The following is a 27595-nucleotide window of genomic DNA, read 5'->3' on the forward strand; positions in this document are numbered from 1 at the left end:
TTAGAAAAGGAAATGGAGTGATTTATGTAGCACAGCACTTAACTATGAGATACCTTGCTGTTGTCGTGCTTCTACTACACAAATAGGCTATTTAATAAACTGAAAAGGCAGTTTCGCGCCAACGGTTCATCATGCATGATGAGCATATTCAATTTATTTACCGGATCAGAGTCGCTAGCACTCACGCAGACGAAGTTCAATTGACTTAACATGGACAAAGGCTTTCAGCAGGGCAATGGCAGTGTTGTTTGAACGTGAAGTCGTCCTCGTATTTATCATAAGGACGCGGATTTTTTTCATGCAATTACATCATAGTGTGGGTGTGTGTGTGTTTGAGAGAGAGAGAGAGAGAGAGAGACGGAGAGACGAAAGCTGATATCTGCGACACATCCGAGATATTTTCTCATCCATACATCTGTATTAGGCCAGTATGATAACAAAACAATCAAATTTATACCTAAAAGTATAACTTCCATTCATGTACATGTAGATAATAGTGCTCTGAACATTTGCCTCTTTATCACATTGACGATAGAGGGCGCACGTTAACGTCTGCGCCACGTTACCTCATCCACACAGTACACGACGTATAACGTGGAACAATAAATAAATATAATGATGACAATACCAAAAAGTAAACAAGGGTAATCATTTAAATAACTTGTAATCAATTGGATGTCTAAAAAAATCAGAACTACATTATTACATTATTACCCTTTTCTAATTACGTTCGCAACAAATTTTCATCCCATTTAAAATAATCTTTTAGTCAGCAGCTTTAAAGCTGTAAACTCTTTTTAAAAGTAGAGTCATTAAAGCTCGGGTTTGTGCATCTGATAAAAGTCAAGTGGTAAAATTGTATTTACCAGGAAAATATAATACTTTCATAAAAAAATAGTTTGATATGCCAATGTAATAAAGTCGTTGCAAATGAATAGTTTAAAAATTAGTCTCAGCTTTTGTTTGTAAATACAAACCTTACTCACTATCAATCGTAATCCTTTTAAAAAGAGAAACAAAAGTAAGTGAAAATGAGGAAGCAAATACTATGTTTTAAAACCATTGGATGTGTAGCATTCGTCTTTGTATATATCAGAATTTCTCCGTCAATAATTCCTAGCAATTTTTCTTCACTCCCACTGATGTTTTTCAATAAAACTAATTTTAACTTAAAACTAGAAGACAACCAAGGCTCCTAGAAAAATAAAGTCATACAAAAAAAATTAATGTCTCTTTTTTAAAGGCAACCAACACCATGTTTCTTTTTTAAAAAATGACCTCGACCTAAGTTAGATCATTAAAGGTCAAAGACTCGGATTGTTTTCTCCATCTAATTCTGCAAAGTCAAGTTTATCAAAAATATCTTGCAAACTCTCTATTTCTCGTCTTTTTCTTGGTAAATGCCCTGAATAAGAGGTAACCAGTGGGCTTGTCTTGCCTGAAGCCCCATCTACAGTCTTGTTTACATTTTTGCTCTCTTCCTCACAGCATTCTTCATGTACCATATCAACTTCTATTGGATCAATGACATCGCTGCTGTCTTTAAAAATAACATGTCTTTCCTTGTCTCTAGACACTTGTGATTTGGTTAGCTGTGGAATGAGAAGGGGATCACATGGGGTACCATGTGACTTGTCATGTGATGCATCATGTGAGGGGCTGTCACCAGCTGTATGTTCAGTGACAGTGGAATGGCTGCTGTCGGATGAGGTAGATTCAGTCGAACTACGTGGCCCTGAATCGCAATCAGGTTCCTCGATGCCAACAGATAGTGTTCCTTCTTCCTGTGAGGCTGTGGCATTTAGGGGAGCTGCACCACTTGCACCCACGCATTCTGATACTACATTTTCTACATGCATCTCAGTGCCCTGTGAAGCTTGAAATGAAGAACAAATTGGATCCTCTTTCCCGTTCTCCTTCTCACCCTCCTCGGCACTTTCCTCCAGATCTGTCACACACATGGGCTGCTCATAGGAACCCTCGGATTCTGTGTGCGAAATCGAGCGCGAGTAACTAAATGCATTGCTGTCTGCACTCTCAGGAAGGGAGGAAAGACTGTGGTGTTCAACCTCTTGAACGCTGATATCTGGCAAGGTACGAACTTCCCCTCGGACTGGGCCAGGAAGGTGATCGTAGTATTTCTGCAATGACAATGTTTTTATGAAAATATGCTGGATTAAAAAAAAAAAAAAGACAGCAATCCTGGTAAAAATACTGATGCTATAAGGGCTGTAAAGGAAGAAAATCAACATGCTATAAGGGCTATAAAGGAATAAACATCAACAAAAAGTGCAAAAAATTAATTTTTACCGTAAAAGAAATTCAGTCATGCCATTTCCAAAAGAAAGCTGTCTCTTTAACAAACAATGCCACTCAGTAACTTAAAAGCAGTAACTGTGGTACCTCTAAAATTAATTTTTTCTGTGAATAAAGGGTCTCTACAAAATGTTCCCAAACATTCAAATATGAGCCACATAAATTATTTTTCATCATGTCTTGTAACATCGAGAATCGCCACTTGTGTTGTGAAAGTTACCTTTCTGGCACGAAGCTGTTCAATAGAAGCTGTAATCTCGTCTGTGTGGGCAGGTGCCATAAGATTGAGAGCAGCAAACTGGGTCAAGGTCTGAGGAGTGTGACTGATTGGCTTGTTCTAAAATAGGTCAAGTATACAGCCAATTATATAACTCCAAATTATGTTTACTTCATAGTCAATGATATGATTGGCTTGTTCCAAAATAGGTCAATTACTAATAGCACATGATGTATGCCTTCATTAATCCTATAGTTGTCTCAATCAAATAAATAAAGAATATGGAATAACATTCTTGACACTCAGATGCAGGTGGTGAGGGTTGATATTCCATTTATATCACATTTGTATTTGTCTGTCCTAAAAATTCCCATATCTATTTTTCTTTTGAAATCACAGGAAAACAAGGAAGCCCAAATGAACCTTTATTTGTTCAGAATATATATTTTTTTATAAATGGTACAAAACATCCAAATTAAATCCAAGTTTGAGCAATGATACAAGGGTGGTGTTTTTTTTTTTTTAATCCATGACAAATCAAAATTTCCCTTAATCCTGGAGAAGTTTTCATAATCTACATATCCCTAATGTGTATTTGACATACCTGAGCCCTCTTCCTGTCCCTTTTGCTTCTCTTAGAAGTCTGCTTCTTCCATCCTCCAGGGATGGTGTCTTCCTCAGTGGACCTTTTCCTTAACACATACATGCCTTCTGCCTCTTCTACAAAGGAGGGATTTTCTGGAAATATAACAATGAATTTAGGATTTTTTTTTTAAATATGAACATGCTTTCTGCCTCTTCTACAATGGAGGGATTTCCTGGAAATGGAAATGTCAGACTGAATTTAAAATCATTTAATACGAACATGCCTTCTGCCTCTTCTACAATGGAGGGCTTTCCTGGAAATATGACAATAAATTTCAAATCATTTAATACGAACATGTCTGTTACTCCTAAAACAAAGTATGGGGTCCTTGACAATAAAACACAAAATCAAAAAGATGAAGTGGACATTCTCTGTTGTTAAAACTACACTTATCTGCTCAACTCTAGTCAGCCAATGATGCCATAAAAGTACTTACCCTGAACGCCCACGTCTCCTGCCGTTTCTGTCCTCGTCTCTGGGTTGAGAAAACGCTGCAGATAGGTGATCAACGCTGAACACATTAGTTTTTCATTTTCATAGGGTTCTCTTGTGGCCTCGTATTGCTCTCTGAATATCAAAAAATATCACAACATATCAGAATAAATTGTAACAGTAGGAAGACTTCAAGTACAGTTAAACTATAGACTCCAGTTTTCTTTTGAACACTGAAATATTTGTTTGTATCTACATAGGGTAAAACGTTCATGGAAACTAATGTGGTTAGGCCATATTTCACATTATTCAAAATTATGCTTATGAGTCATGATTTAAATGGAAAGTTTTTTTTTCCCCCCGAGATCTTTTGGCCATTGCCTATAGCCTTGAGATAGATATTCACTTTCATATAATAATCAAAGATCAGATAAAAGCTCTCGGAAAGTGCTTTAACATGCAAAGACACGTGCAACTGTTTGAATACTTTGAAACAGGGTTCAAGGGTAACTTACATTTCCTTCTGCTTCGCCTCAGCATGTGCTCTACGTTCTTCCTCCCGTTTCTTAAAGCTTTCCTGTCTGTGCTTCTTCCTTATCTCACTTCTCTCTGCATTGTAGTCTTTTTCTTCCTTCTTAAATTCCGATACAATCTTCCTCTTCTGCTCATACAGCTGGTCTAACTCTGACGAGTAGATTGGAAATAAAAACAATGACTAAAACTGTTTCTATAATTTCTTGAAATAATCTTTTCTTTCACTGACATCAAAAGTACCAAAAATAAATAAATAAATAAATAAATAAATAAATAAATAAATAAATAAAAATTGAAAAATGCACACATTTACTCCATATCTATTTTTCAATGAACAAAATATAGCATGCCGAATATAACAAGCATTTATGTTATGAATGTTGTCTTTCTGACAGTGTGTGTGTGTGTATGTGTGTGTATGTGCATGCGCATGTGCACTGAGAGAGCGAGAGAGAGAGAGATTGACATGAAATGTGTTAGGTGTGCCACCAGTCTCATCTAGCACAATCATCTGCCTGTACCTCTCTTCAGGGTCTCTGTCTTGGAGCGTGATGCACTCAAGGTGCGCCTCTGTTCCTCTTCCTTGCTCTTCAGACCCGTGACTATTTTAAACTGGCTCTGAAGTTATAATAATAATAATAATAATAATAATAATAATCTATTCCACTTGCTTGTTCTTTGTACCATCGACTGTTTTTGAACCAAATGTGAGAGTAATACTATTTCTACTGTGATACAACAACTACTACTTATAATAAATAACTAATGAATAACTTATGTACATTGAAAGAGTAAAGGGTTGTTTTTATCTGGTGATCAAGACCCAAAATGATCAAAATATGAAGGTGTATGCTAGTGTATTTTCAATTTTAAATCCTTTGCATATTATAAATCCCATTTTCATGGACGCACTTCACCAGTAAGGGCCAGCTGCCTGTATGATTACTAATAAAAATAATCTAACAGACCTATTTTCTATGGTTTTCAAAGCTTTTACTTGCAACAATCTTGCTTCCAAATTTTATTATTTCTAATATACCGTATGGTGTAACCATGCCATATATTAAAATCAAAACTTGAAAAGAAAAAAAAATCAACATGCAAGAAAAAGGATGCACTTACATCTCTTTCTTCTCTCATCTTTCTCTGTCTATCTCTCATCTCTTCTATCTCTGCCTTCTGGGTCAAATATTGACTGGAAGAAATAAAGACATCACTCAGATCAAAAGACAAGATATATTTGTTAAAGGTGCAATACAGTTACTGTGAAGACAAAAGTGGACAGCACCACTTAATCTCATACAAAAACTTCACAAATAGTTCATTTATACCATGGTGCATGTTGAGAAAGAAAGATCCAGCCATGTACCTTACAAGAATGCATGAACAGACATAAACAGAGACATATAGTTCCTAACAGCTTATAAAGCAAAGATTCCATTCAATATTTTGCAGCTTTATTCATTCTTTTGTATGTGTATTTGCACATGTGGGTGGGTATCAGTGTTCATTCACTATGTATTTTTTCAGCCTATCTACTGTGCACTGATTCCATCTGAATCCTCGTTGAATGCAATCATATTACTAGACTAACGTGCCTCCTCTTGGCACCGAGTAATACACAGTTAAAGGGAGAATAACTCTTTGTTTTGGCCAAAAAAAGAATTTTCCTGAAGTAAACAACAATTTTCACGTACTTATATGTACCAATGGTTAATGAATCCATTTTTACATTCAAAGTTAGTCCCTGTTTTTTTCTAAAAAAGTTTGGTTTTTTTGTTAAAATCTCTTAAGAGATTTAAACAGAGTATAGCCATCAATGGAGGTCATGTGGTCTAAAGACAAGCTCAGATATCAGATAAAATAGCTATAACTGCTGTTTTTGTGGTAAAAAAGAATATATTATATTTCTATGAGTTGTATTTCTATGTTTTTATTGTGAAATATAGATCTCACACGAAGAGTTATTATCCCTTTAAGCTGGTGATTACACAAGTATGTCGTGTGTTAATCTGGGCCCCGTATCTCGAAAGGTTCACTTTGTTGCACACGTGCGCAAGCGTCTTGATTCCATCACTCGCCCATACTCATCCCATATAATACATTGTAGCCTCTATTTGATATAGGGATTCGCAATACAGGATGCTTTCGAGATATGGGGCCCTGATTGCATTCAGCGAGATTCTGTGTAGTAGCTAGGCTGATAGAATCCATTGTGAACAGTTCCTTTAACATCCTCCACCATTCATATATCTACCTTAACACCTTCTTTGATCTCCGTAAACTGTCAATTTCTGCTACAATTTTTCTCTCTTCACTCAGCTTAAAGTTGTGGGTTTTCAACTGGTGCTCCAGTTTCCTGCAAATGATGCATGCCCGTTGGTTAAAATTCAGCCAATGACAGGGCAGATGAAAGCCGTCTTCTGGGTCTACCAGAAGAAGGCCAGAATTTTTCTTGTTTACAGTGACCAACATCTTATTTTTTCTGTTGGAAGATGATCAAACATGGAGGATGGATCAGTAAGAATAATTTGGAAGTCTGTCAGAAAATATTGCTGAACCTGTCCCTGAATCACATTACTAGTATATCTTTCAGTGAATATATGCAACTCTTTTAACAATATTGCCATGCCATCATTTTTATTTTCCAGCACATCATTTTCTAATTTTCTTTTTCTCTCTCCTATTTTTTTATTTATTTATTTATTTATTTATTTATTTATTTATTTATTATTATAATTATTATTATTATTATTATTATTATTTTCTTTTGGCTCTCATAAATACCCTATGGCATCATGAATCCTTTTCTCCGTTCTATAATGAAGTGTGGCCTGGACTTTGGTCAGGGCATCCATCTGGAACAAATACCAATTGGTTATAATTCAACCAATCAATTGCACTGACACCATTCAATGCATAAAATATAAATAACCCAGGTTGCTGACAAACCAAGGTTTAAATTATTATAATATAATTATACAAAAGTTTTTTCTTGGAAAACTGCAAATAATTGTATTTCAAATTAAACACAAATTTTTGTGATAAAGGTTCAAAACATACTATGCCGTTGCCAAGGGGCAAATGAAGCCCAATTACAAGAATAATTTCTATTGCTTTGTAACAATTCCAAATACTGTACAATCAAACTAACTAGTGTCCAATTAAATAATAATAGAATCATTAACAAGGGTTTTCATCCTGTTCTTTCATTAAGGATTCCAATTGGCAATATTGTCAATCTCTGCAAGAAGGCTAGGACACTGTTGCAGTGTGGCACTATGACAACAGCTGATCAAAACCACCACCTAGCATTTTATGTAGAAATATGTTGTTCGCCATCTCATGTCAAATAACATTTTTTTTAAATTGTTTTAAGAGAGACTGAAGGTGTTTTTCTACCTGATTTATGAAAACCCTTGACGGAAGGTTGAAAGCACTTATAATTATATGTACAAAAAAATTTTAAGGTCCTTTACGAACAGTTACCTTGGCATCCTTTTTTTTGTTTCTAAGATTAGATTACAAGCTATAAGAAATCCTAGTGCTTTATATTACAAAAAAAAAAAAAAAAAAACATGAAAGACAACAAATGTTACAGTACCACACACACCTCTGATCAGAAACAGCTCTCTTTTGCTTAACTCACATTTACAGACCGGCGACTGCATTCACAACCCAAGTTGATCCGCACACTAACTCCCCCACAGATCAAATATGGCCGCCCACACACTTGAAAGCTCGCCTTGTAATCCCTGTGGGGAACCTATTCAGTGTCTACTGGGGATTATGTGACAAGCTTTAAAGCGGGTCGGCTGTATTTGACCTGTAGATCTGTTAGGCCGCATTCACATTGAGTTGAGCCATGGCTCCACAAAGCCATGACCTAAATATGGTGGACGTACAGGAAAGGAAAACCGCTTAATCTTTTAATAGTCTCTCCGCCTCTCGCATGCCTCCCCAGCTTCCGGGTTAATGGAGCCGAGATTTAATGACTGTAGTACCCCTGCAGGGACGACTCGTGAGGAGGCGTGTGAGAGGCAGAAAGACTATTAAAAGATTAGGCGGTTTTCCTTTCATGTACGTCCGCCATATTTAGGTCGTGGCTTTGCAGAACCATGGCTCAACTCGATGTGAATGTGCCCATAGTCTGCTGATGAACTAGTTGTGAATGCAGCATTTAATATACAATATCATTACCTTTTTTGAAATCTCATGATTCAGTGCTCTCAGGTCAAGATCTATTTTCTTGCGTCGTTCAATGCTGGCGTCTTTCTCTGCTCTGGTGTGGCGTAGTCGGGAGTGAATGTTATCTTCTGACGCAGACGAATCCTTGAGGGTTTTCTGTAAACGTAAAACATCCAATTTGCATGTTGAAAGTTGCATGTTGTTGCTTTGAATCGTGCTTCAAGGAAATCTTTATAAGAGCTGTTGTCTTTCACAATTTCAGTAAGGCCTAAATCAGTTTTTCATCAGCCATCAATGTTTCAATACATCAAAATCAATATAATAAAATACCAAAAAGCTCAAATCAATGTGCCTATTCCACGTCTTGCATCCAACAAGACAGATGCGGCAAACACCAACTTCTGGAAACATAAATGGCAAACAAGATATCGATCACGTTTTATTCTTTTTAGTTTCTTGTCCTCTGCTAAGTTCCTACAGTTATCACCAACTCTGACTTCCCAGGTAAGGAAAGCGGCGTTGTCAAAACAAAGCTGTAATAACAATACCGAGGAGGCCTGAAATATTCCATCAACAGTATCTGCGTTGTTCCATTTCAAAATGACACCTTAAAGGGAAAACAGCTCACTGTTAATGTTTTTTTTTTTTTTTTTTGCAAGAAAAAAAAAAATCCAAGGGTAAATGGTCATTTTTCCATACTTATCATGGACTAATCAATCTGTTCTGACATTCATATTAATCCAAGTTTTTTTTTTTTTTTAATTTGGGATTTTTATAATATTATCTTAATAGATTATTACAAAGGGTAGCCATCTATGGAGGTCGTGCGGTCCGATGGCAAGCACAAGTTCCAGAATTATTTTGATACTAGTAATTGGTGGTAAGGTGGAATGTATCATATTTCTAAGAGTTGTTTACAATGTATTTCTTGTGAAATATGAAATTGAATCTCATATGAACAGTTGTTATCTCTTAAAAATGATTTCGTGCTGATAAATAGAAGCTGATTGCCGCAGAAAAACATGTCACTAGGAGGTGGGATGAAATTGCTCTAATTACTTATTGTGATACTAGTAATTATAAAGGAGGTGTTAATACCTAGCTTCTGACATTCTTTACACTTCAATCTGATCCAAAAATAAAAAAAAAAATAATAATAAATAAAATTAAATAATAAACAAAAAATAAGAAAAAATTTTTAAATGCCTTCATGATATCAATTGCAGTTTTGTTGGCAAACTACGATACAAATCTGGGTCGTTGAGCTTCACGTGTATCTTTAATCAACTAGGGACTGTTCCCAATGAGACTACCAGTCTACATAGATCAATCCATCTCCACCGGGACTCACTGCAATGTAATCAGTTGATCAGATTAATACTCTTAATCCTGATGAATCCAACTACTGGGTAATGCAATTAATTTACTGCTTAATTAACTGGCTCCCTTCCAATACCACACCTGATTTACTGCAATTGCCACTAATTTTCGTCATTTTGTTAAAGGCGTAGAATGAGATTTATACTTTTGCGTAGCAAACAGTTAAATTTAAATAATTTCCAAGAAATTATTCAGTAATTTCCCGTTAATCAAAAAGGATTTCCCTTTCCTGTATCACCCAGGTACTAGTATACCCATATCAAAATTGTTGCAAAAAATTAAAATCTGCACGTAGTTGTCGAGATCTAACCTTCCCATGTTTCTCATACTGGTGATGTAGGATGGATAATTAATGACCCGACCTTTAAAAAAAGTTTTAATTCAAAAAAGTTACTACTTAAAAGTCTTCTGTGCAATTTATATTTTAAAATGGTACGAAAAGAAGACAAAATTATAGGAAATGAATCTGTCTACAGTAAAGTAACAAATACTCAGTAGGGGGTGTGACCAGTAAACCCCTTATTTTCATCATGCTTGTTAAAACTAGGCATTAAATTTGACGTTGCATTAGGACACACACAATACTAATAGTTAACACAAAATGTGTTTGGTATTGTATTCTTAACTAAAGATGGCTTATTTTTTTATTATTTTTTTTTTTTTTTGTGAAATGCAGGTATTTTGGAAATACAAATTGTGACATTTTAAAGTACATGTTTTACTGAATATTTTTCGCTGCACAATTCTTTGTCTAGATTAAAAGGCTATAATCAGTATCAGGGGTGTTAAAATCTATGTTCCTGATTATTTTACACAGATTTGGAGAAAAATACTATTTTTCAAACAATTTTAAAAATGCATTATGGCATTTATGGGAATCCATCAAATCTCTTGACATCTCTTAGGCATCGTGTTTTCTGTTTCAACGTAACACTAGTACATTTAAATCATTCTTCTAGATTTCACATATTTAACAGAAATAATGTTACGATTAAAATCCATTCTAAACATCTACAATCCTTACTGTCCGATAAATGTCAAATACTAGGCAAAAATGGAGGGGTAACAAAGACATATTGTATACTGTAATTTACATTTCTTACGTTCAATAATAAAAAAAAGACCGATTTCCATCAAAACACTAATGAATAACAACCGTCATATCCCCTTAGAAACGTCAACAAACTTCCATTGATTATAGTGTAAAAAGTTTTGTAGGTAAAAAGCCGTTTCTTGTTCATATTCATTATTCTGTCTCATGTTGAAGGAAAATGGATGCTGTTACGAGACCCATATATATATATGCTTATAGAGATTAACCCATGCAAATAAATATTTTCTTCATCTGGTTGTGTTTTACACCAGACTTTAACCTAATTTTTTTTTTTTTTTGTTTTTGTTTTGTTTTTTTTTTGTTTTTGTTTTTTTTTTTTTTTTTTGTATCAGTGACTAAAATGAAATATTAAGAACAAAATGGAGTCAATCATCACAACAGCAATGATGGTGATTGCTATATTTCATCCAAAACTTTCAGAACAATGTGCAAGCAGTTATGTTGTACCATTATTTTTTCTGATGATTGGGGTATATCTCTTTGAAATAAAACCAACAAACCAGAGTATGTTTAAGATCTCAATTTTGACCTCCATGTCACAATTTTGACTGTGGACAGACCCAAATTGCAATCAAGTTATGCAGTGGACTGCTGCTGAACACTACAACAACAACAACAACAAAATCATTTGAGGTATCATATCAACAATTTACCATTTTCAAATTCCACCATGTGGGTGACTCGTAAATTAGACATTTTAAATTATATTTTTATCGTTTTCTTTTTCACTTATTCTTCAAGATAAAAGCAAATTGCTTACTAGTTGTGCCTCCTTTTCCTGTATGCTTGTCAGTATTGACTGTAGTTCTGCTTCAAACTTCTTCTTGTTTGGTGGTTTCATTTTGACAGGGGAATTCCGCCTCTCTGGAACAATGTCATAAAAACTGGCATCAGTAAGGAATAAACTTTTGTGAGACTAAGTAATGCTTTATAGTAAGTAAAAAGTCATGTTGTTTCACTAAGTGCTGTTACACTCTCATACATACCCACATTCACACACACACACACACACACACACACACACATACACAAACACACACACACACACGGCTGTCCTCAATTACATGCCAACAATGAATTACATACAAAATTCAAAAGATACTACACATTCAAAAAATACAGTGCCAGTACTTCACATGAAAATATCACAAAAAAATTTGGCGGTTTACTTTTGTCAGTAAGTCTAGTACAACATTATCAGTATACCAGTACTAGTACTAGTAAGCTGTTCATTAGCAAAAGTATTGAACATTTCAGCTTTATAAATGTACTATAAGGTTAATTATACCTGATCAGAATCACATACTAGTACTAGTACACAAATGAACAGACACATACCAGTACAATAAAGCTCTGTAAAATTATACAAGCACACCAAATGCCTGCTAAACACCACACACACACACTCTCAGATTCTCTGATAAGAAATAGGAAATACACCAGAATACCTTCTGGAAAAAAAAAAAAAACCCACATGCACATGTATACTAGTAGACATGTTACTTAGACTGCATTCCCATAGATTTTTAGATTGATCTATCCCTGTGGGGAGTCTCACTAGATTGTTGTCAGCCTGGCCACCTTAAATGTCTGTGTTTTCTAAAAGCTGTAAGGGGGTAATTAACTTTTGTGCGTGCTCGGCTCTCGGAACTTGACAGCAATTTAGAGTGAACCCCCAAGGAGTTAGGTCGATCCGGACAGATCGATCTAAATCTATAGGAACCCAGTTTTAGTCACTCAGCTGTAACACTGCCCAGACCTAAACATACAAACTGCCTGGTACATACACACACATGAAATGCCTGCAAGAAATCACACACTAGCAAACTTTAATCTCTAATCGCATGTAGGAAACTGTAGGAAAAGGGGAATTCAAAGTTGGTTAGTCAGAAAAAATACAGTTTAGCCTGCAAATTTTGTTAAGTTCCAGTGCAAGTTTTTTTTCTTTCTTTTTTTCAGGAAAATCTTAAATCCATATTGACAGGTATGAAAGTGTGGAAAAAAAAAGGGGGGGGGTGAAAGGTTAGTCAGTAAAAAATAATGTTTACCCTGGAAATTTCGTTAAGTTTCAGTACAGGTTTTATTTTATTATTCTTTTTTTTTAATTTTGCACTGTGCATCTTTAATGTAACACAAACCACTTCCTGTTGAACTTATCCAAGGACAAGCAATATTTTAATCATATTTTTACAGATATGTAAACTGCCACTCACTACTATCATAAAAAATAATAAAATTCCCTACACAGTTTTACACTATGAGCTCTCCAGAAGGCGATACAAGAATTTTAGATTTTCATATATTGTTTTTGTGGGAAAGGCAAGTGTCAGGAAATGTTGGTCTTGATGTTAGTTAGCATGGGAAAATTCTGTTTAAACTATAAATTTTGTTGTGGGAAAAATATCACACTGTGCATATTAAACTATGTTAATGTGTTATTACTATTAAGTGAATTACATGTAAAAGCATCAAGTGTTGGGTCTACTAGTATACCATTAATAAACTGTACTGGAATATTATGGAGTTGGAAGCTTTCTCCAAGAGCAGGCAACCCCTCTGTCGGTATATTTCTCTCGCCATGACGAGTCCAATATCTATCACTTACAGAGATTACTGTCACTGTGAATGACACAATCACACTGATTCACAATGACGCAATGTATTTGGTGGATATACATTAATCCACCTAACTTCAAGGGCTGTTAACCGAGATGATCCATTCACCTAATTTAATACGAAGTTCAATGGATCCCAAGGTCAACAAGGTATAGTGGCATTATTCATTGTAAGCAAGCACTGCAACACATGTCACTGCTAACACGTCTAGTTGCTCAGGGGGTCTCTAGAGACGTCAGTAGCACGTTCAGGCAAGACTTCTGTCTTTACTCACCTCCCTCCTCGCCTCCAGCGTCTGTTTCTGCAGCACACGCCTCGTCTCCCATCGTTGTAAATGATACAGGTATTGCACAATGAGGACGAGCTTCGCCCACTCCTTTAAGATACCGGTTAATTCATTGCTAATCTCATTGGCAGAGAAATGCTTTGCTTAGCTATTTCGTCGACCATCTTGAAAACAATATTATCACGTGATAAGGAAATACACGTCATCCATTCATTTGGGTCAAAGGTTGATCTTTTCTGGTGTTTATGTATGTCCGTCTTTGGAGAAGTTATTGGGAGATTTTATTGCATCATATTTGTAATATGGGTTCCGTGTTCCAGAATGAATTTAAATAAGTGTTTTCTAAATGAAAAACTTTCCGAATACATGCAAGATTCATATTAGCATAAGATCGTCTAGCACGTTACAGTACTTGACCTTTGTTGTATTTGCATATATGAGATTAATGCGCTTCAAATAAAGTATGTTTCCTTCAAATATATAGTGACAAACAACAAATAATGATTTCATTTATGTTAAACTTCATAACTTATATGCTTTCAATAAGGAAAGCAATGTTTTGTTGCCTCCTAGTTATTAATATTTTACTTCCGTGTAAGAAAACAATGAGTGAGAAGGCTTCATTCGAAACATTTCATGAGCGGGAACACAAAGCGACGCCATCTTGTTTGCATCGGGAAAAGACACAGTTTTGATTGTTGTTAAATTTCCAAGCTCCAGATATGGTTGCTTGATGAAATAACATAACGAACTAGTAGAGGTGTTGAGGCATCCGAGTTAACCTTTTTAGGGGTAAGTTAAACTGTTAAGTTGGGAAAACATCTTGTAGAAAGATAGCGTGGGTTTTCTCGCACCTGCACTGTTTTCTTTGCACGGATTCGTAGCCACCGGTTTAAAGTGGCCCACTATAAAATCAACAAGGCATTGCAGATGTATCGGTTTCAGACTGTTGAAAACACTGTCATCTAAAGGATTATTTGTTTGCTACAGCTTAACATAACTCTCTCAGTGGTTTATTTCCATCTTCACTGTTGGTAGCGTCCTGACGCGATATGTGACCTACTTTATTTATGATCAATAGGATGAACACAACAACAAGAGCGGGAACAAAATTATCTCCCTGCATTTGCTTTTGATAATATAATGTTGTTACAAGTTATAAATAACTGAGCTGGATCGTTTCTCTCCCTTTCTGGCGACAGAACACTACACCCTTTCTGAAGCCAACTTTAACTTGTTCAAGAATATTACTTACAACAAATTAATGCAAGTGGCACTGTATGCTGGGAACAAGTTTGTGTTTCTTATATCACAGATTTCAGCATTTATGAGGTCATCATCTTATGTTCTAGGTGCCGTAAAAACCAGCCAGCATGTTTTACGCACACTTTGTATTAAGTAAAAAGGGCCCGCTGGCCCGTATCTGGCTGGCGGCCCATTGGGATAAGAAACTGACCAAGGCCCATGTGTTTGAAACAAATATCAGTTCCAGTGTGGAGGCCATATTGGAACCAAAGGTAAGTGAAATGTGTATGAGAATTTATTTGGAATTTAATATTACACTATTGACAATGGACTCATCAGCAAGCTGGATTTTTTTTTTTTCTGTGGGATGAATTTGTTTATTGCAAGTGCAAGATTTCATTAATTTGCACATTTTTATACTTATATATGGTTATGTTAGTCCTTTGATTTCACAATCAAAATCTCTTGATAAAGACTTGTTTTTCAAGTGAAATCTCTGTCAATATTTATATTTCACTAATTAAAAAATGTTATGTTTATACACTGTTATTGATGGCATGTCTGTCAAATGTAGCAAAATGCTTATATGTATATTTATATATTTTCATCGCTTTGTTTTAGGTAAAAATGGCCCTAAGGACATCTGGGCATTTACTACTTGGAGTTGTCCGTATCTACTCCCGGAAAGCAAAATATCTTCTTGCTGACTGTAACGAGGCCTTTGTAAAGATTAAGATGGCCTTTAGACCAGGAGTAGTAGATCTCCCTGAGGAGAACCGAGAAGCAGCAGTGGCCGCCATCACCTTACCAGAAACGTTCCACGATTTTGACACAACAATGGCGGATCTAAAGTAGGTGTTATACGCATGCTGTCCTTGGTTTATTTGGCAGATGCTTTGTTTTGGTCAAATTTTTCCTCTTGATATTTTAGCCAAAACAAAATTCTGATTAAAAAAAAAAAAGACATAAATTTATTTAATTAATGTTAATCTTTATTTTTAAAAATTTAAAAAATTGATGAATATTAGAATTTTCTTGAGTTACTTCGAAACTGGCGACTCGGTCTGGGCATGGTGTTTTTGGAACACTACTTGTTGATGTTTTGAAATGAGAAGACTTGCTGCAGTATTGCTTTTGTTTTGTTTACCTGACATGCTCATTCTGTTTAACTTTTTCAGCGATATAGATGTGAACGCCCAGTTCTCAGTGAACCAGAGCAGACCAGAGGAGATCACGATGAGAGAAGACTTCGGGAACATCACCCTGGTTGGAGACGATGGCTTTGGTAAGAGAATTAACACAGTCATGAATTTTGTCTTCAGGTAGTTGTTAGGTTGAAGAGTTATTTCTTCAAAGAATGATTTCACCTGTGTAAGGATTCAGGAAGTTGGAATGGTTGCCTTCTTGACAACAGGCCAGGTGGGTTGAAAGGAAAGCTACTTTAATCTCAAAACCTAGTATTGGACTTTGAACCAGGATGTATTTTTTATGCTATTGATTGATTGAGTGATTTTGGAGGGAAAAAAAAACAGAGGGAGACAGAGATTGGAGGAGGGGGTGGATTCAAAGGATAAAATCAAATTCCTTGCCAGTATTATTATTTTTTTTTCAACCAAAAATAAACATACTTCAATGAGTGTAGATAGGAGCAAACATTTTGTGAGAAGATCTTGTCCATGGTGATGCTAATGCGTAATGCAGATTCCATGTTTTTATTTAGATGACTCTGACGACGATTTAGGAGGCTCAGTTGATGAGGAGGTCGTTCACTGTCTCATTTGTACTTTCTTTACGCGGGACAAGCGTATAGACATGAACTTGATTTTAGATACCATAGACAGTCTTTTGGCTGAAGAAAAATGCAATATCTTAGACATTAAAACTATTTTAGAAACAGACCATTACTACACAAGTGCAATTTTCTTTAAAAACCATAGGACGTTTAAAACTAGTACGCCAAACAAGAGGAAAATGAATAGTAGTAAGAATGGTCAGGTTAAAAATGCCTCTTCTCAGGAACTATCACAGAAAGTGAATGATAGGAGTTCAGAAGGTACTTCTTTAGTGAATAAATCGCAAACACAATCTTCACTTAATGGCAGCAAAGACTTACCTAACAATGGCAGTGAAGCCTCGTTGCAAGTGTCAACGTGCAATAGAAATGACAGTTTTCAGTCACAAGACTCTGGGATCGTCTGTGACTGCGATGGAGACGTGTCTGACACCGACTCCGACTGGGCCTTCCAAAGCAACACAACGCGGGACGAGGCCACGCAAAAAGAGGGTAAGAGGTCATCTGTAATGGGGTCAAGGTCACTAGCAATAATGAGGGCCAATCCGGTTCACTTAGTGAGCAGCTTACTTCAGCCTCGGGCCGACTTTCCGTTTTGGAGTCACGAGCCACGAAAACATTGGGTAGTTTGAAATAGATGACCTTAGTAATTAACATCTGAGTGACCAGAAAAGTGGGCCTAGTAAAATGGACTGTCCACCTTGAAAAATGCTGTTGATCACCTTGGGGTTACCATGGCGATGACCCCTGACCCCTTAACAGATGGCTTGTTACTCGCCGCTCAGACCACCCAGAGAAATAGAAAACTTTTTTTTCCATTAAGTTCCATTACCTTATAGCCTAGCTGTATAACAGCAAACACAAGAGACCAAAGTTTACGACACGCATTTATACTATAGTCATGTGGCTTCTGGCTCCAAGATGTCGCATGCTGTCCTGTACTTGTGCATGCACACCCATCTCGTTTTTGCTTACTCCCTGTCACTGTGTGCATGGTGATCTTTTCGCTAGCTCTCAACTATTCTCTGAAAGATTAATATGCACGTGATTTGGCTTCTAGAGGATGCAAAATAAATTTGGCCATAAGATATCACGCATGCATTATTTATGAGCTCTTGCTTGTCAACCCATTTCTGTTTTGCCTTATTATAGGTCCAAAAAAAAAAAAAAGCATCAAATTGCACATGCTTTTTCATTTAGAAAAACAGGGGGAAAAAACGGCCTATCTTTTTGTTTTGCTTATAGATATTCTGCAAGTAATCGGCTTATAAATTAATCAATTTTTCAGCATGTAGATTAATCAAATGCAGTCCGTATTATTAAAACTTAAAATTTGGATTAGGGCATTGAGTATAACACAGTTAACTGGTTATGGTATTATGCCCTGCATCCTCTGGTGAAGTAGCCTAACTTGATTTATATCTTGTGTCTCATCGTTTTCTCTGTCCAGGTATTTCATTTTGTTGTCTTCAGTTAATTTGGATGTATGTCTGTCATTGTTGCTTTTAATTTTGTTATCCACCTCCCTGGTCATTTAATGTGTACTATTTTAATTTTTCGTGACTGAAAATGTGATTGCTTTTAACTATGATTGGTTGAGTAAGAACATTAGATAGAAGACTGAGCACATTTCATTTCCTTAAATTTGTGAATGCTTCCGACAAAGTATGACAGATTTTGCTCCTGATAGAAGTTTATTGGCAAATACACAATGTTGTAACAGCGCTTCTTGCATTCTTATTTATTTCCTCTGATTTGTAATTGCAAGTAGATTTATAGCCTTCATTAATTAGGGTTCTGCACACTTAATTTTGGTAAAAAAAAAAAAAAAAAAAAAGAATTTTAGAATTGAGACATTGCATTTGTCTTCATTTTGTGACTACACTGAAGTTTGTTTGTGATATTATTTTATATTAAATTGTATTGTTTCAGGTGATATTGGATTTGATGATAGGGAGATGTTACGGGACGCTACCCTGGGGGTGGAGGATTCCCTGTACAAGAACCCAGACTCCTCCAACATTCTACTGGACAGCGTCCGAGACAAGAGCAAGGACGCGGAGACCTCGCTGCCCAAACCCATGGACGTGGACCTCGATGCTCCCATTAAAGATGATGGTTTTGGTGGTGCTATAGGTGGAGGCATGCTAGGTATGGTAAAAGTAATAGTGATACTGGTCTATAATTAATAATAACAACTTTTGTTCCTTTGACTTTGCCAAAGTTTTTAAAAAAGTTATTTTTGTTTAAAGTGTAGATTTCATTAAATGAAGATTTCAGTAGTATGCAGTTTTGCATGCAGCAGTTCTTTTAAATTTATAATAAATTGCCCAGTTGCAAAATTACTAGTATCGTATGTCAACAGTGGTTCCTGTGAATGTTGTCCACTATCTTTTTGTTTATAATATTTGCTTGGTTTTAATATGCATCCTAATTTAGCTGTAGCACTCCCATCTATGTTACATAAAAAGTTCTTTTATAGGGTTAGGTTCCAATCTTCTAGTGGCTTTTGATGTTGATCTCTTGCGTAACCATACATAATTTGACACCAAGTGTGATTTAGATCATATTCCTTACCAATAAACTATTTTCTGTAGCCTGACGTTTTACCTGTTTTCATGTAGATGTAAGGTTTTGCAAAAAAAAAAAAAAAAAAAAAAAAGAAGAAGAGGAAAAAAAAAAACTGTTAAACTCGTTATAAATTCTAATCTGTTTTTACTAATACAATATAATTGTGTTTTGCATGTGTTACTAACACTAGAATCTGTGGTGCTAATTTCTGGATATTGTGTGTATGTTGCCTTGGTCCCAATTTCATAAACACATCTGTTCAAAGTTTTGGCTTGCAATGACCAACATGAACTTGTGTTTGACTAAAAAAAAAGAGATTTGAAAAAAAAATCCCCTTGCTTTTCCGGTATATATATTTTTTTTCTGGTAGTAGAATTAGATGAAGATGCTTTTAGATTGTGTTCTCTGTGCTGTCATTTTTGTCTTCCTGGCTAATTAATATAGAGATGTGATGTGGCTTATGATTTTAGAGAAGATGTTTAATAAGCTTTAAAACTCACCTATCTTTAAAACTGATGAAGTAGATTAGATCACTCTGTTATTAGTGGACAAAGCTTTAAAAAACCCTGTGCACCTTAATACCTAGTAATTATCCTGTTCCAAAATATAGCACCATAGGTTCGCTGTTAATTGTTCATTTTATTAACCAAAGCGCGGGCACCTGTCAGTGACGATGATGATGACGATGGCGGTCCAATGGGTGGAGACGATGACGACGATGATGATGATAATTTTGGTGGGGACGTTGACCATGCTTTGTTTGGTAAGTTTACTAACTCGGTTCTCTGTTCATTGTTTGCTAAAGCCCCCTTTACACTGGACGGGGTCCTTTCTGCGTCCCATAGTACAGTGACGTTTGAGAGTAAAAAAAAAATGTTTCACGTGCCAACAACTGGCCAATCATTAAGCGTTCATTCTGCAACCAAAGCGATGCTTGTGCTTCCTTTCTACGACCACAGCGATGCCAGTTTCATGGTCGCAGAAAGGACGCCGTCCAGTGTGAAAGGGTTTAAGAAGAAAAATTTCAGGTAATTGATGAGAGGAGTTGTGCTTTTGAAAGTTGGCACTTCAGCTGTCTTTGTGTCAAGCTGTATGTAATGTTGCTCTACAAGGATTGGCTGAGAGACTGGAAGTTACAACTTGAAAAATACAGCTTCTCTCATGAGTTGATAAAAGAAAACAATCCAAGCTTGCCCATGAAAAAATAACTGAAATGACCTTGTAAATTAGAAAAAAAAATTTTTTTTCTTTTGATAACTACTCGTCAATATGACATTTACTCCTTGTCTGGGACAGATTTGTGTGCACTCGTCTGTGAAAGATTTTTATGTATGCTGTGTTAAGCCCCCTTTACACTGGACGGCGTCCTTTCTGCGTCCAGCAGTACGGCCCCATTTGAGAGTTAAAAAATTATAATACTTTACTTGCCGACAACTGGCCGATCTTTGAGCATTCTTTCTGATACCAAATCAATGCTCGTGCCTCCTAATTACGACCACAGCGACGCCAATTTCATGGTCGCAGAAAGGACGCCGTCCAGTGTAAAGGGGGTATTAACAGTGTCACTGTTTTATTGTTTCCCAGGTGAAGGTTTCATGGAGGGAGGACCTCTGTTTGAGGATGCTCCAATGGCTGAAGTCTCTATGGTCTCTGAAGTTGCCCCCATGGATGCTCATGCTAAACAAGGTAATTAAAACAAATCCATTCCGTACAGGGTGTCTTATAAGTCTGGTCACATGGGCAAAATGAATATTTCCAATCAGAAAATGTCAACAAAAACTTTCTGAATCAAGTAAAGAAATATGATGTATTTTATTAGAAAGAATAATAAATTGATCAACAGGAAATATTTGATATGTGGGGCATAAAAAAGTTAGTTATAAACAGCATGCCCAGAGGAAAGGGTACCCTGTATTTTGTATAAAAAATATTAGCCAAATTACAGTGTAAAGCAAAATGCAGGACATTTGTGTATAAATAATCTTTTTCAAGATATCAGTGTTAAACTTCAATTTTTCTCAAATTTCAGTTGAGAAGATCCAAGCTGTGGTCCATGATGATGGTCCAGAGACCACAGGGGCTGGTGTGTCCACCATGCCCAACCAGACCACACTAGTCCAGAATGAGGAAGAGGCGTTTGCTCTGGAACCACTAGATGTCACTAGTGTCCATGGTAAGTGAATGGGATGTTTTAGGAAGTTAAGCGGTGTTGAGAAAAAAAGAAAGAAAAGAAACAGCAAAAGAAATTTTAAAATGATCGAAATTAAATGATTTGCAGTTTCATTAGCTTTAATAAAAATGTATGCACAAATAAGATAATGAACTACTTATATATATATAATATATAAATGAATTATGTAATAATAATAATATTATATAATAACAAATGAAATAACATATGAAATGCTAACTTGAATGCATCTGAAGTATTATGATATAAATTGCAAGTAGTAATAGATAAGTAAATAAATAATTAAATATAATTTTGGATGAAAAGCCCTCCCTAAAGAAAATCTCAACTTACCGTACTAGGCACAGAGAAGAGGACAAAGAGGAAAAGAAAACTGATCGTAGACGAACAGAAGTGTATACAGAGTGAGACCATGAAGTTACAGCTGTCAGACGCGTCCGACATCCTGACGACCCTCGACCTTGCCCCGCCCACCAAGAAGCTGATGCACTGGAAGGAGACGGGAGGGGTGGAGAAGTTGTTTGCTTTGCCAGGGAGAGCACTACCCAGTAGGGTGATATCTAAGGTGATTAAATGGTGAAGGTGTCTGTCAGTTGTTGGTATTAGGAATGCCTGCAAAATCTGTTTTCAGCCTCTTGTACTTTGGAATACCTAGGAATGAAAAGTTGGCTGTTACTTCTCAATATAATCTCTCTTCATCTTGAAGCACTTAATCCATCGCTGTTCTAATTTACGTATCCCTTCAAAATTGGAAGTCTACATCCTGGTCCCCCAAGTACTAGTTTACTGCATCTATGACACCTTCATTGCTTCCCAATTTTCTTCCACAAAGGTTAGTTTTCAGTTTTGGGAACAGATATAAGTCAGTAAAGGATAAATCAGGAGAATATTGGAGATGAGGAAGAACTCCGAAGCTGCATTCAGTTGCAGCAACCATGGCAACTTGGGACTTTTTCCATTTTGTCAGTTTTACGCATCCTTCTCGTCTTTACAGAGACTTCCAGGTGTAATAATAAGCGTTGGAATCCTATTCTCTCAACCAATGACCTTCAATAAGATGAAATTATCGACTAATTTGGATTGTCTGTCACTGTAGTGAATCAATGTCTGTCTAGCATCAGTAAAAATTCCAAGTTTATATACATTGTCATTGCCAGAGTTAATAATGACCTGGTTATCATTGTGTACAAGAAAAGATGTCAAAGTTGTTCTGACGCAGTATTCCAGCCAGCCAACGCCAGAATTATAAGCAGAGTGTGAGTTATGACACAGCAAGTGGAGTTTATCAGTTGAATATGTATAACTCTCACAACATAAACTGCACCAAGGCAAGCGTCCAACGCTTCTGTATGACAACGCCCACAACGGTCCAGTTGTTTTACTGACTGTCTCTGTACGATATAGTGGAATTTCAGTGACTGCATATTTGTTGATGTGTCAAATCTCAATTGTTCTCATCCCGGAACTTCTGCCACTTGCAACAATATAAGGACAGTGTTTTAGCTTTCTAGAAGTCCTCCAGAATAATCTGAGCAGGATAGACTGTGTCAAACGCTGTTCTTAGGCCTGGTATGATGTCTTGGTGACCGCATGAGTGATGTGGTCAGTCTGGAGTCCCTGGACGGTCGAGTCCCAGTCCCTGTTTCGGCGCCAAATTTTGTAACAGTAGCTTCTTTTATTCCAAAATATTCTAATTTTTTAAGGACTTCTTAAAGCCGAGAACCTCTTAATCGTACCTCGTAATCTACTCTACATTTCACATTCTATTGCAGCTGTTTAACAAGAACCTGGTCACACAGCCAGTCACAGAAGAAGACCAGGAAGCTGGGGAGAAGATTGAGCTGTCTGAGGAGCCGGAGGTGGCCAGAGAGGAGGAACAGCCAACCATGGGTAGGTGGTGCAGTGCTGATCTTATAACAGTATCAGAAGTATGCTTTGTGGTAATCAGATGGGAATGAAAGATTCATTTCTTCACCATAGACTAGCGTGCTGACGATATGACTTGAGTTGACATCACAACAGGCAATTAGTTCAGTCTCCTTGTGAAATCTTGGTATGAAAGTCTTTAATGATGACATTTTCGTGTGATTGAAGTCTGCTCCCATAGTACATTATGAAAAAATGACAAAAGTGAAAAACTTTGAATTAAAATTATGGAATAAGAATAATTATTGATTTCAGCACTGGAGGAGATTTTGCCTCCACCAGAGCAGGAAAGCACAATCGTACCACAAGAAAAATCAACCACTGTGGAACCAGAGAAGAAACGCTCTCGAAAAGAAAAAGCAGCTGACAAGGAAAATCGCCTGGAGAAGTCGTCCATATTGGATCATCCTCCTGTCACACCAGGACCAGAGGACAACGATGTTGGGTTGATAGATTTTCAGGACAATGTTGAACTTCCCGTTGATTTAGATGGGCAGCCAGTGGTATGTATATTCTATATATTTTATATAAAAATTGGCATCACCAAGAAATATTTTACTACCAAAATGGCTTGAAAATAGGCCCTGAAAAATTCAGTTCTTATGTAGGCCCTCAAAATTCAGTTTTTCTTGAAAAGTAAACATCTTTTTGCCTCGGTGATATTTTGTTTACATTTGTGTGCCATCAGGTATTGTTTACTCTCAATACAACATAAAATATTCTGAAAAACTTGCTCACCACAATAAATTGCCTTTAATACCCCAGCAGTAAAACAGACTTAGAAAATGTAATGTACAGAAGCTCCTTTCAAGCAAAATCTTCTGACCAAGGCACTGGAGATATTAGTAAAGCTAGACAATTCCGTATTTTGTTCAAATTTTAAACAAAAAAAAAAATTGAAAAAATCCAAAATGAATTTTATGTTTATGTATGTGCAAGTATTCAATGTCTTTATCCTGTGACCCTCTAGTATAGAAAAAATATGTAATTTGCATTTCTTTTGCAGGAGGAGACGGCAGAACAAGAAGAGATTCGATGGAACAAGCGGTCCCTTCAAATGCTCCATTCACTTCAGACCTTACTAAAACGTACGGACAGTATCAAATTCCAGGATGTCACCAATCGCAATAATCGCAAACAGGCTGCGTCGAAGTTTTATGCCCTCTTGGTGCTAAAGAAGCAGAACGCTGTACAAGTGGCCCAGTCTGAGCCTTACACGTCGATTCACATAAGCAAAGGACCTCAATTCACTGCAGTGTTTTAATGGGGAGACCTGCCATTAGATTTTATTTTATGCTATCAATTCAGGATGTGTATGAAAGGAACTTGATTGATTTACAACTTGTGGGGATACAAGACCTTTATTTCATTGCAGTTGTTTGGGGGGGGGGGGGGGGAGCATTTGTTCCCGATTAATGCCTAAACATCAGGGCAAGAATTAACCAAGTTTGAAAAAGAAGAGTTTTCTTTGTCCTATGTAGAGAAAAATGGCTGAAATGACTTCTTTTCAGATCTACCCATATTCTTCATATTGGTGATCTGACCAGTTCATTACAAGTATAAATATTGTACCAGCCGGCAATGAGAGCTTTCTCTTTAGATGGGGTTTCAGAAAGCACAGAAATGAAAGTTATTTCTATTTTCAACCTATTTATTGTCTTCTGCTAGCTGTTGGTAAACGGTTCAGCTGAATTGGAGAGAGATTTTGATTAAAACCTTGACTGTTTATGGGAGAGGACATATGATTGGCTAATATTGATACTCGACTTTGGCAGATAGCTAAGTTGTTGGGGCTCATCATTATACAAAATTCCCTTTTTGGCCAGTTTGCATTGCATGAAGATGAATTTGCACACCCTATAAAATATTTTTCTTTAGCCAAAGTGAGTATATTGACAATTTATTTTCTGGAATTATTTCAATTTTCTGTATCCAAAGTGAGTTAATTGTCTTCATCATTTAGCAAAACTTAAATATGTGAGCTCTGCAACTGTTTATTGAACAAGACTTCTCATTGGTTAAAATTTGCAGAGGATTTTGTAGCCCATATTTAGATGATATGGTGTTTGTGGTTGGTCAAAATTGTCCAAAATGGATATAAATATTATTGTAGCTAATTGTAAATAAACCGCTTTATGTCTATTTTTTATTCGGCAAACTTTTATAATTTTAAAAACCGGTATCATATTTTGTCGAACATTTTTAATTAACCCTACTGTTATAGATTCAAGTAAAGTTCAATTTGTATCACCACTGTAAAAAGCTGTACAATTCCACGTGATGTTTTAATATAAAGGGCTAGTTTCTATCTTTTGTTCATCTTTTGTAAACGTAGCTTTTTTTATTTTACAGTGAAAAGAAAAACAATTTTGACAACTCTAGATTTGTATCAATAAAACTTCTACAATATTGAAATGTGTCTTTATTTATAATAAATTTATTGTGAATATACTTAATTAATTAATAAAAGAAAATAATTTGAAAACTATGATCCTTGAAAACTATCTGCAAATAACCGTAGGAAAAATGAATGTAAAAGTTATTGGATTTTTCTCTAATAACTGATTCTCTAAAAGTCCCATATTTTCCACCTTGAGTTCTAAGGGTATCAAGAATCTTCCCATTACTGTGGGGCAGGGTGATTTTTTTTCCATCTTTCAAGGTGATTTTCCAGCGATCTTAAATGAGGGGGCTGATTTGGGGGAGGGGGTGAGATGGTTGTCACCCACACAAGATCAGTCTTCTTACATTTACAGAGTCTGCAAGTGTAGGCTGTGGTTGAAATAATCCAAGATGATCTAAAACTAGTAAGTTGGCACTGACTGACACTGTACAAGACTAGAAAATGTATAAAAATCCCTGTGGTGAAAACTTTCCTGCCATAATGGTGAAACACTGCTAGAGATGTTGTCACAGAGAGCAATACAAACTTTAAGTGACATGCAAATCATTCTGAATTCCTAATATCATGCACAGAAGGGCTGTAATTTGACAGAAATTTTAGAAAAGAAAAACAACCAGACAAAAATTGTTGGACACTTTCACTATAATGCAAACTTGCATTCCCTTGCTTTATCATTAAACCTGGCTTTTTTATCTGTCACCCTGGGCATCAGGGGCTAGATTGTGACATGTAAGACTGGGTTCCCATACTTAGATCGATCCAACTGGATTGACCTAACTCCCTGGGGGTTCACGCTAAATTGCTATCAGCTCAAGAGGCTTAATGTGTTTGTCACGCCAACCGAATCAGCTAGGGGTAAAGATAATTATCCCTTAACAGTTTTACAAGGAGTGACAGATGTTTAAGCCGGTTAGTTTGATAACAATTTAGTGAGACTCCCCAGGGAGACAGATCGAACCAAATGTCTGTGGGAATGGTCCCTTAATCTCCACATGCCCAAATTCAGACAATAGTGGCCTCAGCCTTAATTCAAGTGATAGATTCTTTTTCTTTTTCTTAGGCCTCTCTTAAAGCAGCAGTTTTGAGTTCCAAAACGAGCAATAAGAATATTGTTTAACCAGTGGCAAATTTAGATGGGAGGGGGGGGGGGGGGGGGGGGGGGTCCTCCCCCCCCCCCCTTTGGTTTCTGAAAATATTTCACATCAATATTTTCCTGCTGAAATTAGAATTTTGACTAGCTGAATCATAGTTCTAAACCATACCAAAGGGCACTGTTTGTTCTCCAAAACAAAAAAATTGGGGGGGGGGCCTTGAGTAGGCCCCGAACCCCACGCCAAGGGGGCAATGGCCGACTTTGCATCTGAGGCCTGTTGTTCCAACCCTCCCCCCTCCTCCCTCAAATAATCCTGGATCCGCCCATTTAACTGCATGGTTAAATGATCAACAGTGCAAAAGGAAACTTAATCTGTGTACTTTTATTAATTTTTTTCATTTAATTATTTTTTTTTATTTATATTTAAAAATTATATTAATTTTAGTAAACTTAAAAATTTCAAAATGTTTCCACCTGTACTTCAGCTGTGAAAAAGGTAAACAAGGGGCATTTATGCTTACTATGTCCATACACGGTGAACATTTAGTAGCCTTTGAACAGATATAACAGACTTAATAGAGCGTACGAGTTAAAATAACAACACTTACACCTGTTTCAAATGGCAAAATCTTCAATGATAAAGG

At 36.4% G+C, this 27595-nt stretch overlaps 2 protein-coding genes across 5 annotated transcripts; one reads left to right on the forward strand and one right to left on the reverse strand.

The window, feature by feature from the left end:
* Positions 1-396: 396 nt before the first annotated feature.
* LOC106181525 (uncharacterized) lies at positions 397-13920 on the reverse strand. Of its 2 annotated transcripts, XM_087019158.1 has the most exons (13): positions 13718-13920; positions 11588-11691; positions 8346-8489; positions 6933-7003; positions 6403-6504; positions 5268-5340; positions 4667-4763; positions 4127-4295; positions 3616-3746; positions 3329-3351; positions 3138-3248; positions 2537-2653; positions 397-2141 (listed from the first exon to the last, which is right to left on the reverse strand). In XM_087019158.1, the coding sequence occupies exons 1-13, from the start codon at positions 13767-13769 to the stop codon at positions 1305-1307; spliced, it is 2031 nt and encodes a 676-aa protein (XP_086875284.1). In that variant the 5' UTR covers positions 13770-13920; the 3' UTR covers positions 397-1304. The 2 variants fall into 2 exon arrangements, with proteins under 2 accessions (XP_086875284.1, XP_013421392.2); XM_013565938.2 differs by lacking the exon at positions 3329-3351 and having other exon boundaries at positions 3138-3271.
* Positions 13921-14331: 411 nt separating this feature from the next.
* LOC106181524 (double-strand-break repair protein rad21 homolog) lies at positions 14332-25869 on the forward strand. 3 transcript variants are annotated; one of them, XM_013565936.2, is made up of 13 exons: positions 14332-14521; positions 15082-15246; positions 15596-15825; positions 16153-16259; positions 16695-17258; positions 18699-18917; positions 19990-20100; positions 20922-21023; positions 21367-21510; positions 21870-22093; positions 23301-23418; positions 23710-23957; positions 24461-25869. In XM_013565936.2, the coding sequence occupies exons 2-13, from the start codon at positions 15103-15105 to the stop codon at positions 24716-24718; spliced, it is 2469 nt and encodes an 822-aa protein (XP_013421390.2). In that variant the 5' UTR covers positions 14332-14521; positions 15082-15102; the 3' UTR covers positions 24719-25869. The 3 variants fall into 3 exon arrangements, with proteins under 3 accessions (XP_013421390.2, XP_086875283.1, XP_013421391.1); XM_087019157.1 differs by lacking the exon at positions 19990-20100; XM_013565937.3 differs by lacking the exon at positions 16695-17258.
* The last annotated feature ends 1726 nt before the right edge of the window (positions 25870-27595 follow it).

Source organism: Lingula anatina, chromosome 8 (genome assembly GCF_051362555.1).
Source record: "Lingula anatina isolate TDL-2025a chromosome 8, LinAna3.0, whole genome shotgun sequence".
Lineage (NCBI taxonomy): Eukaryota > Metazoa > Brachiopoda > Lingulata > Lingulida > Lingulidae > Lingula > Lingula anatina.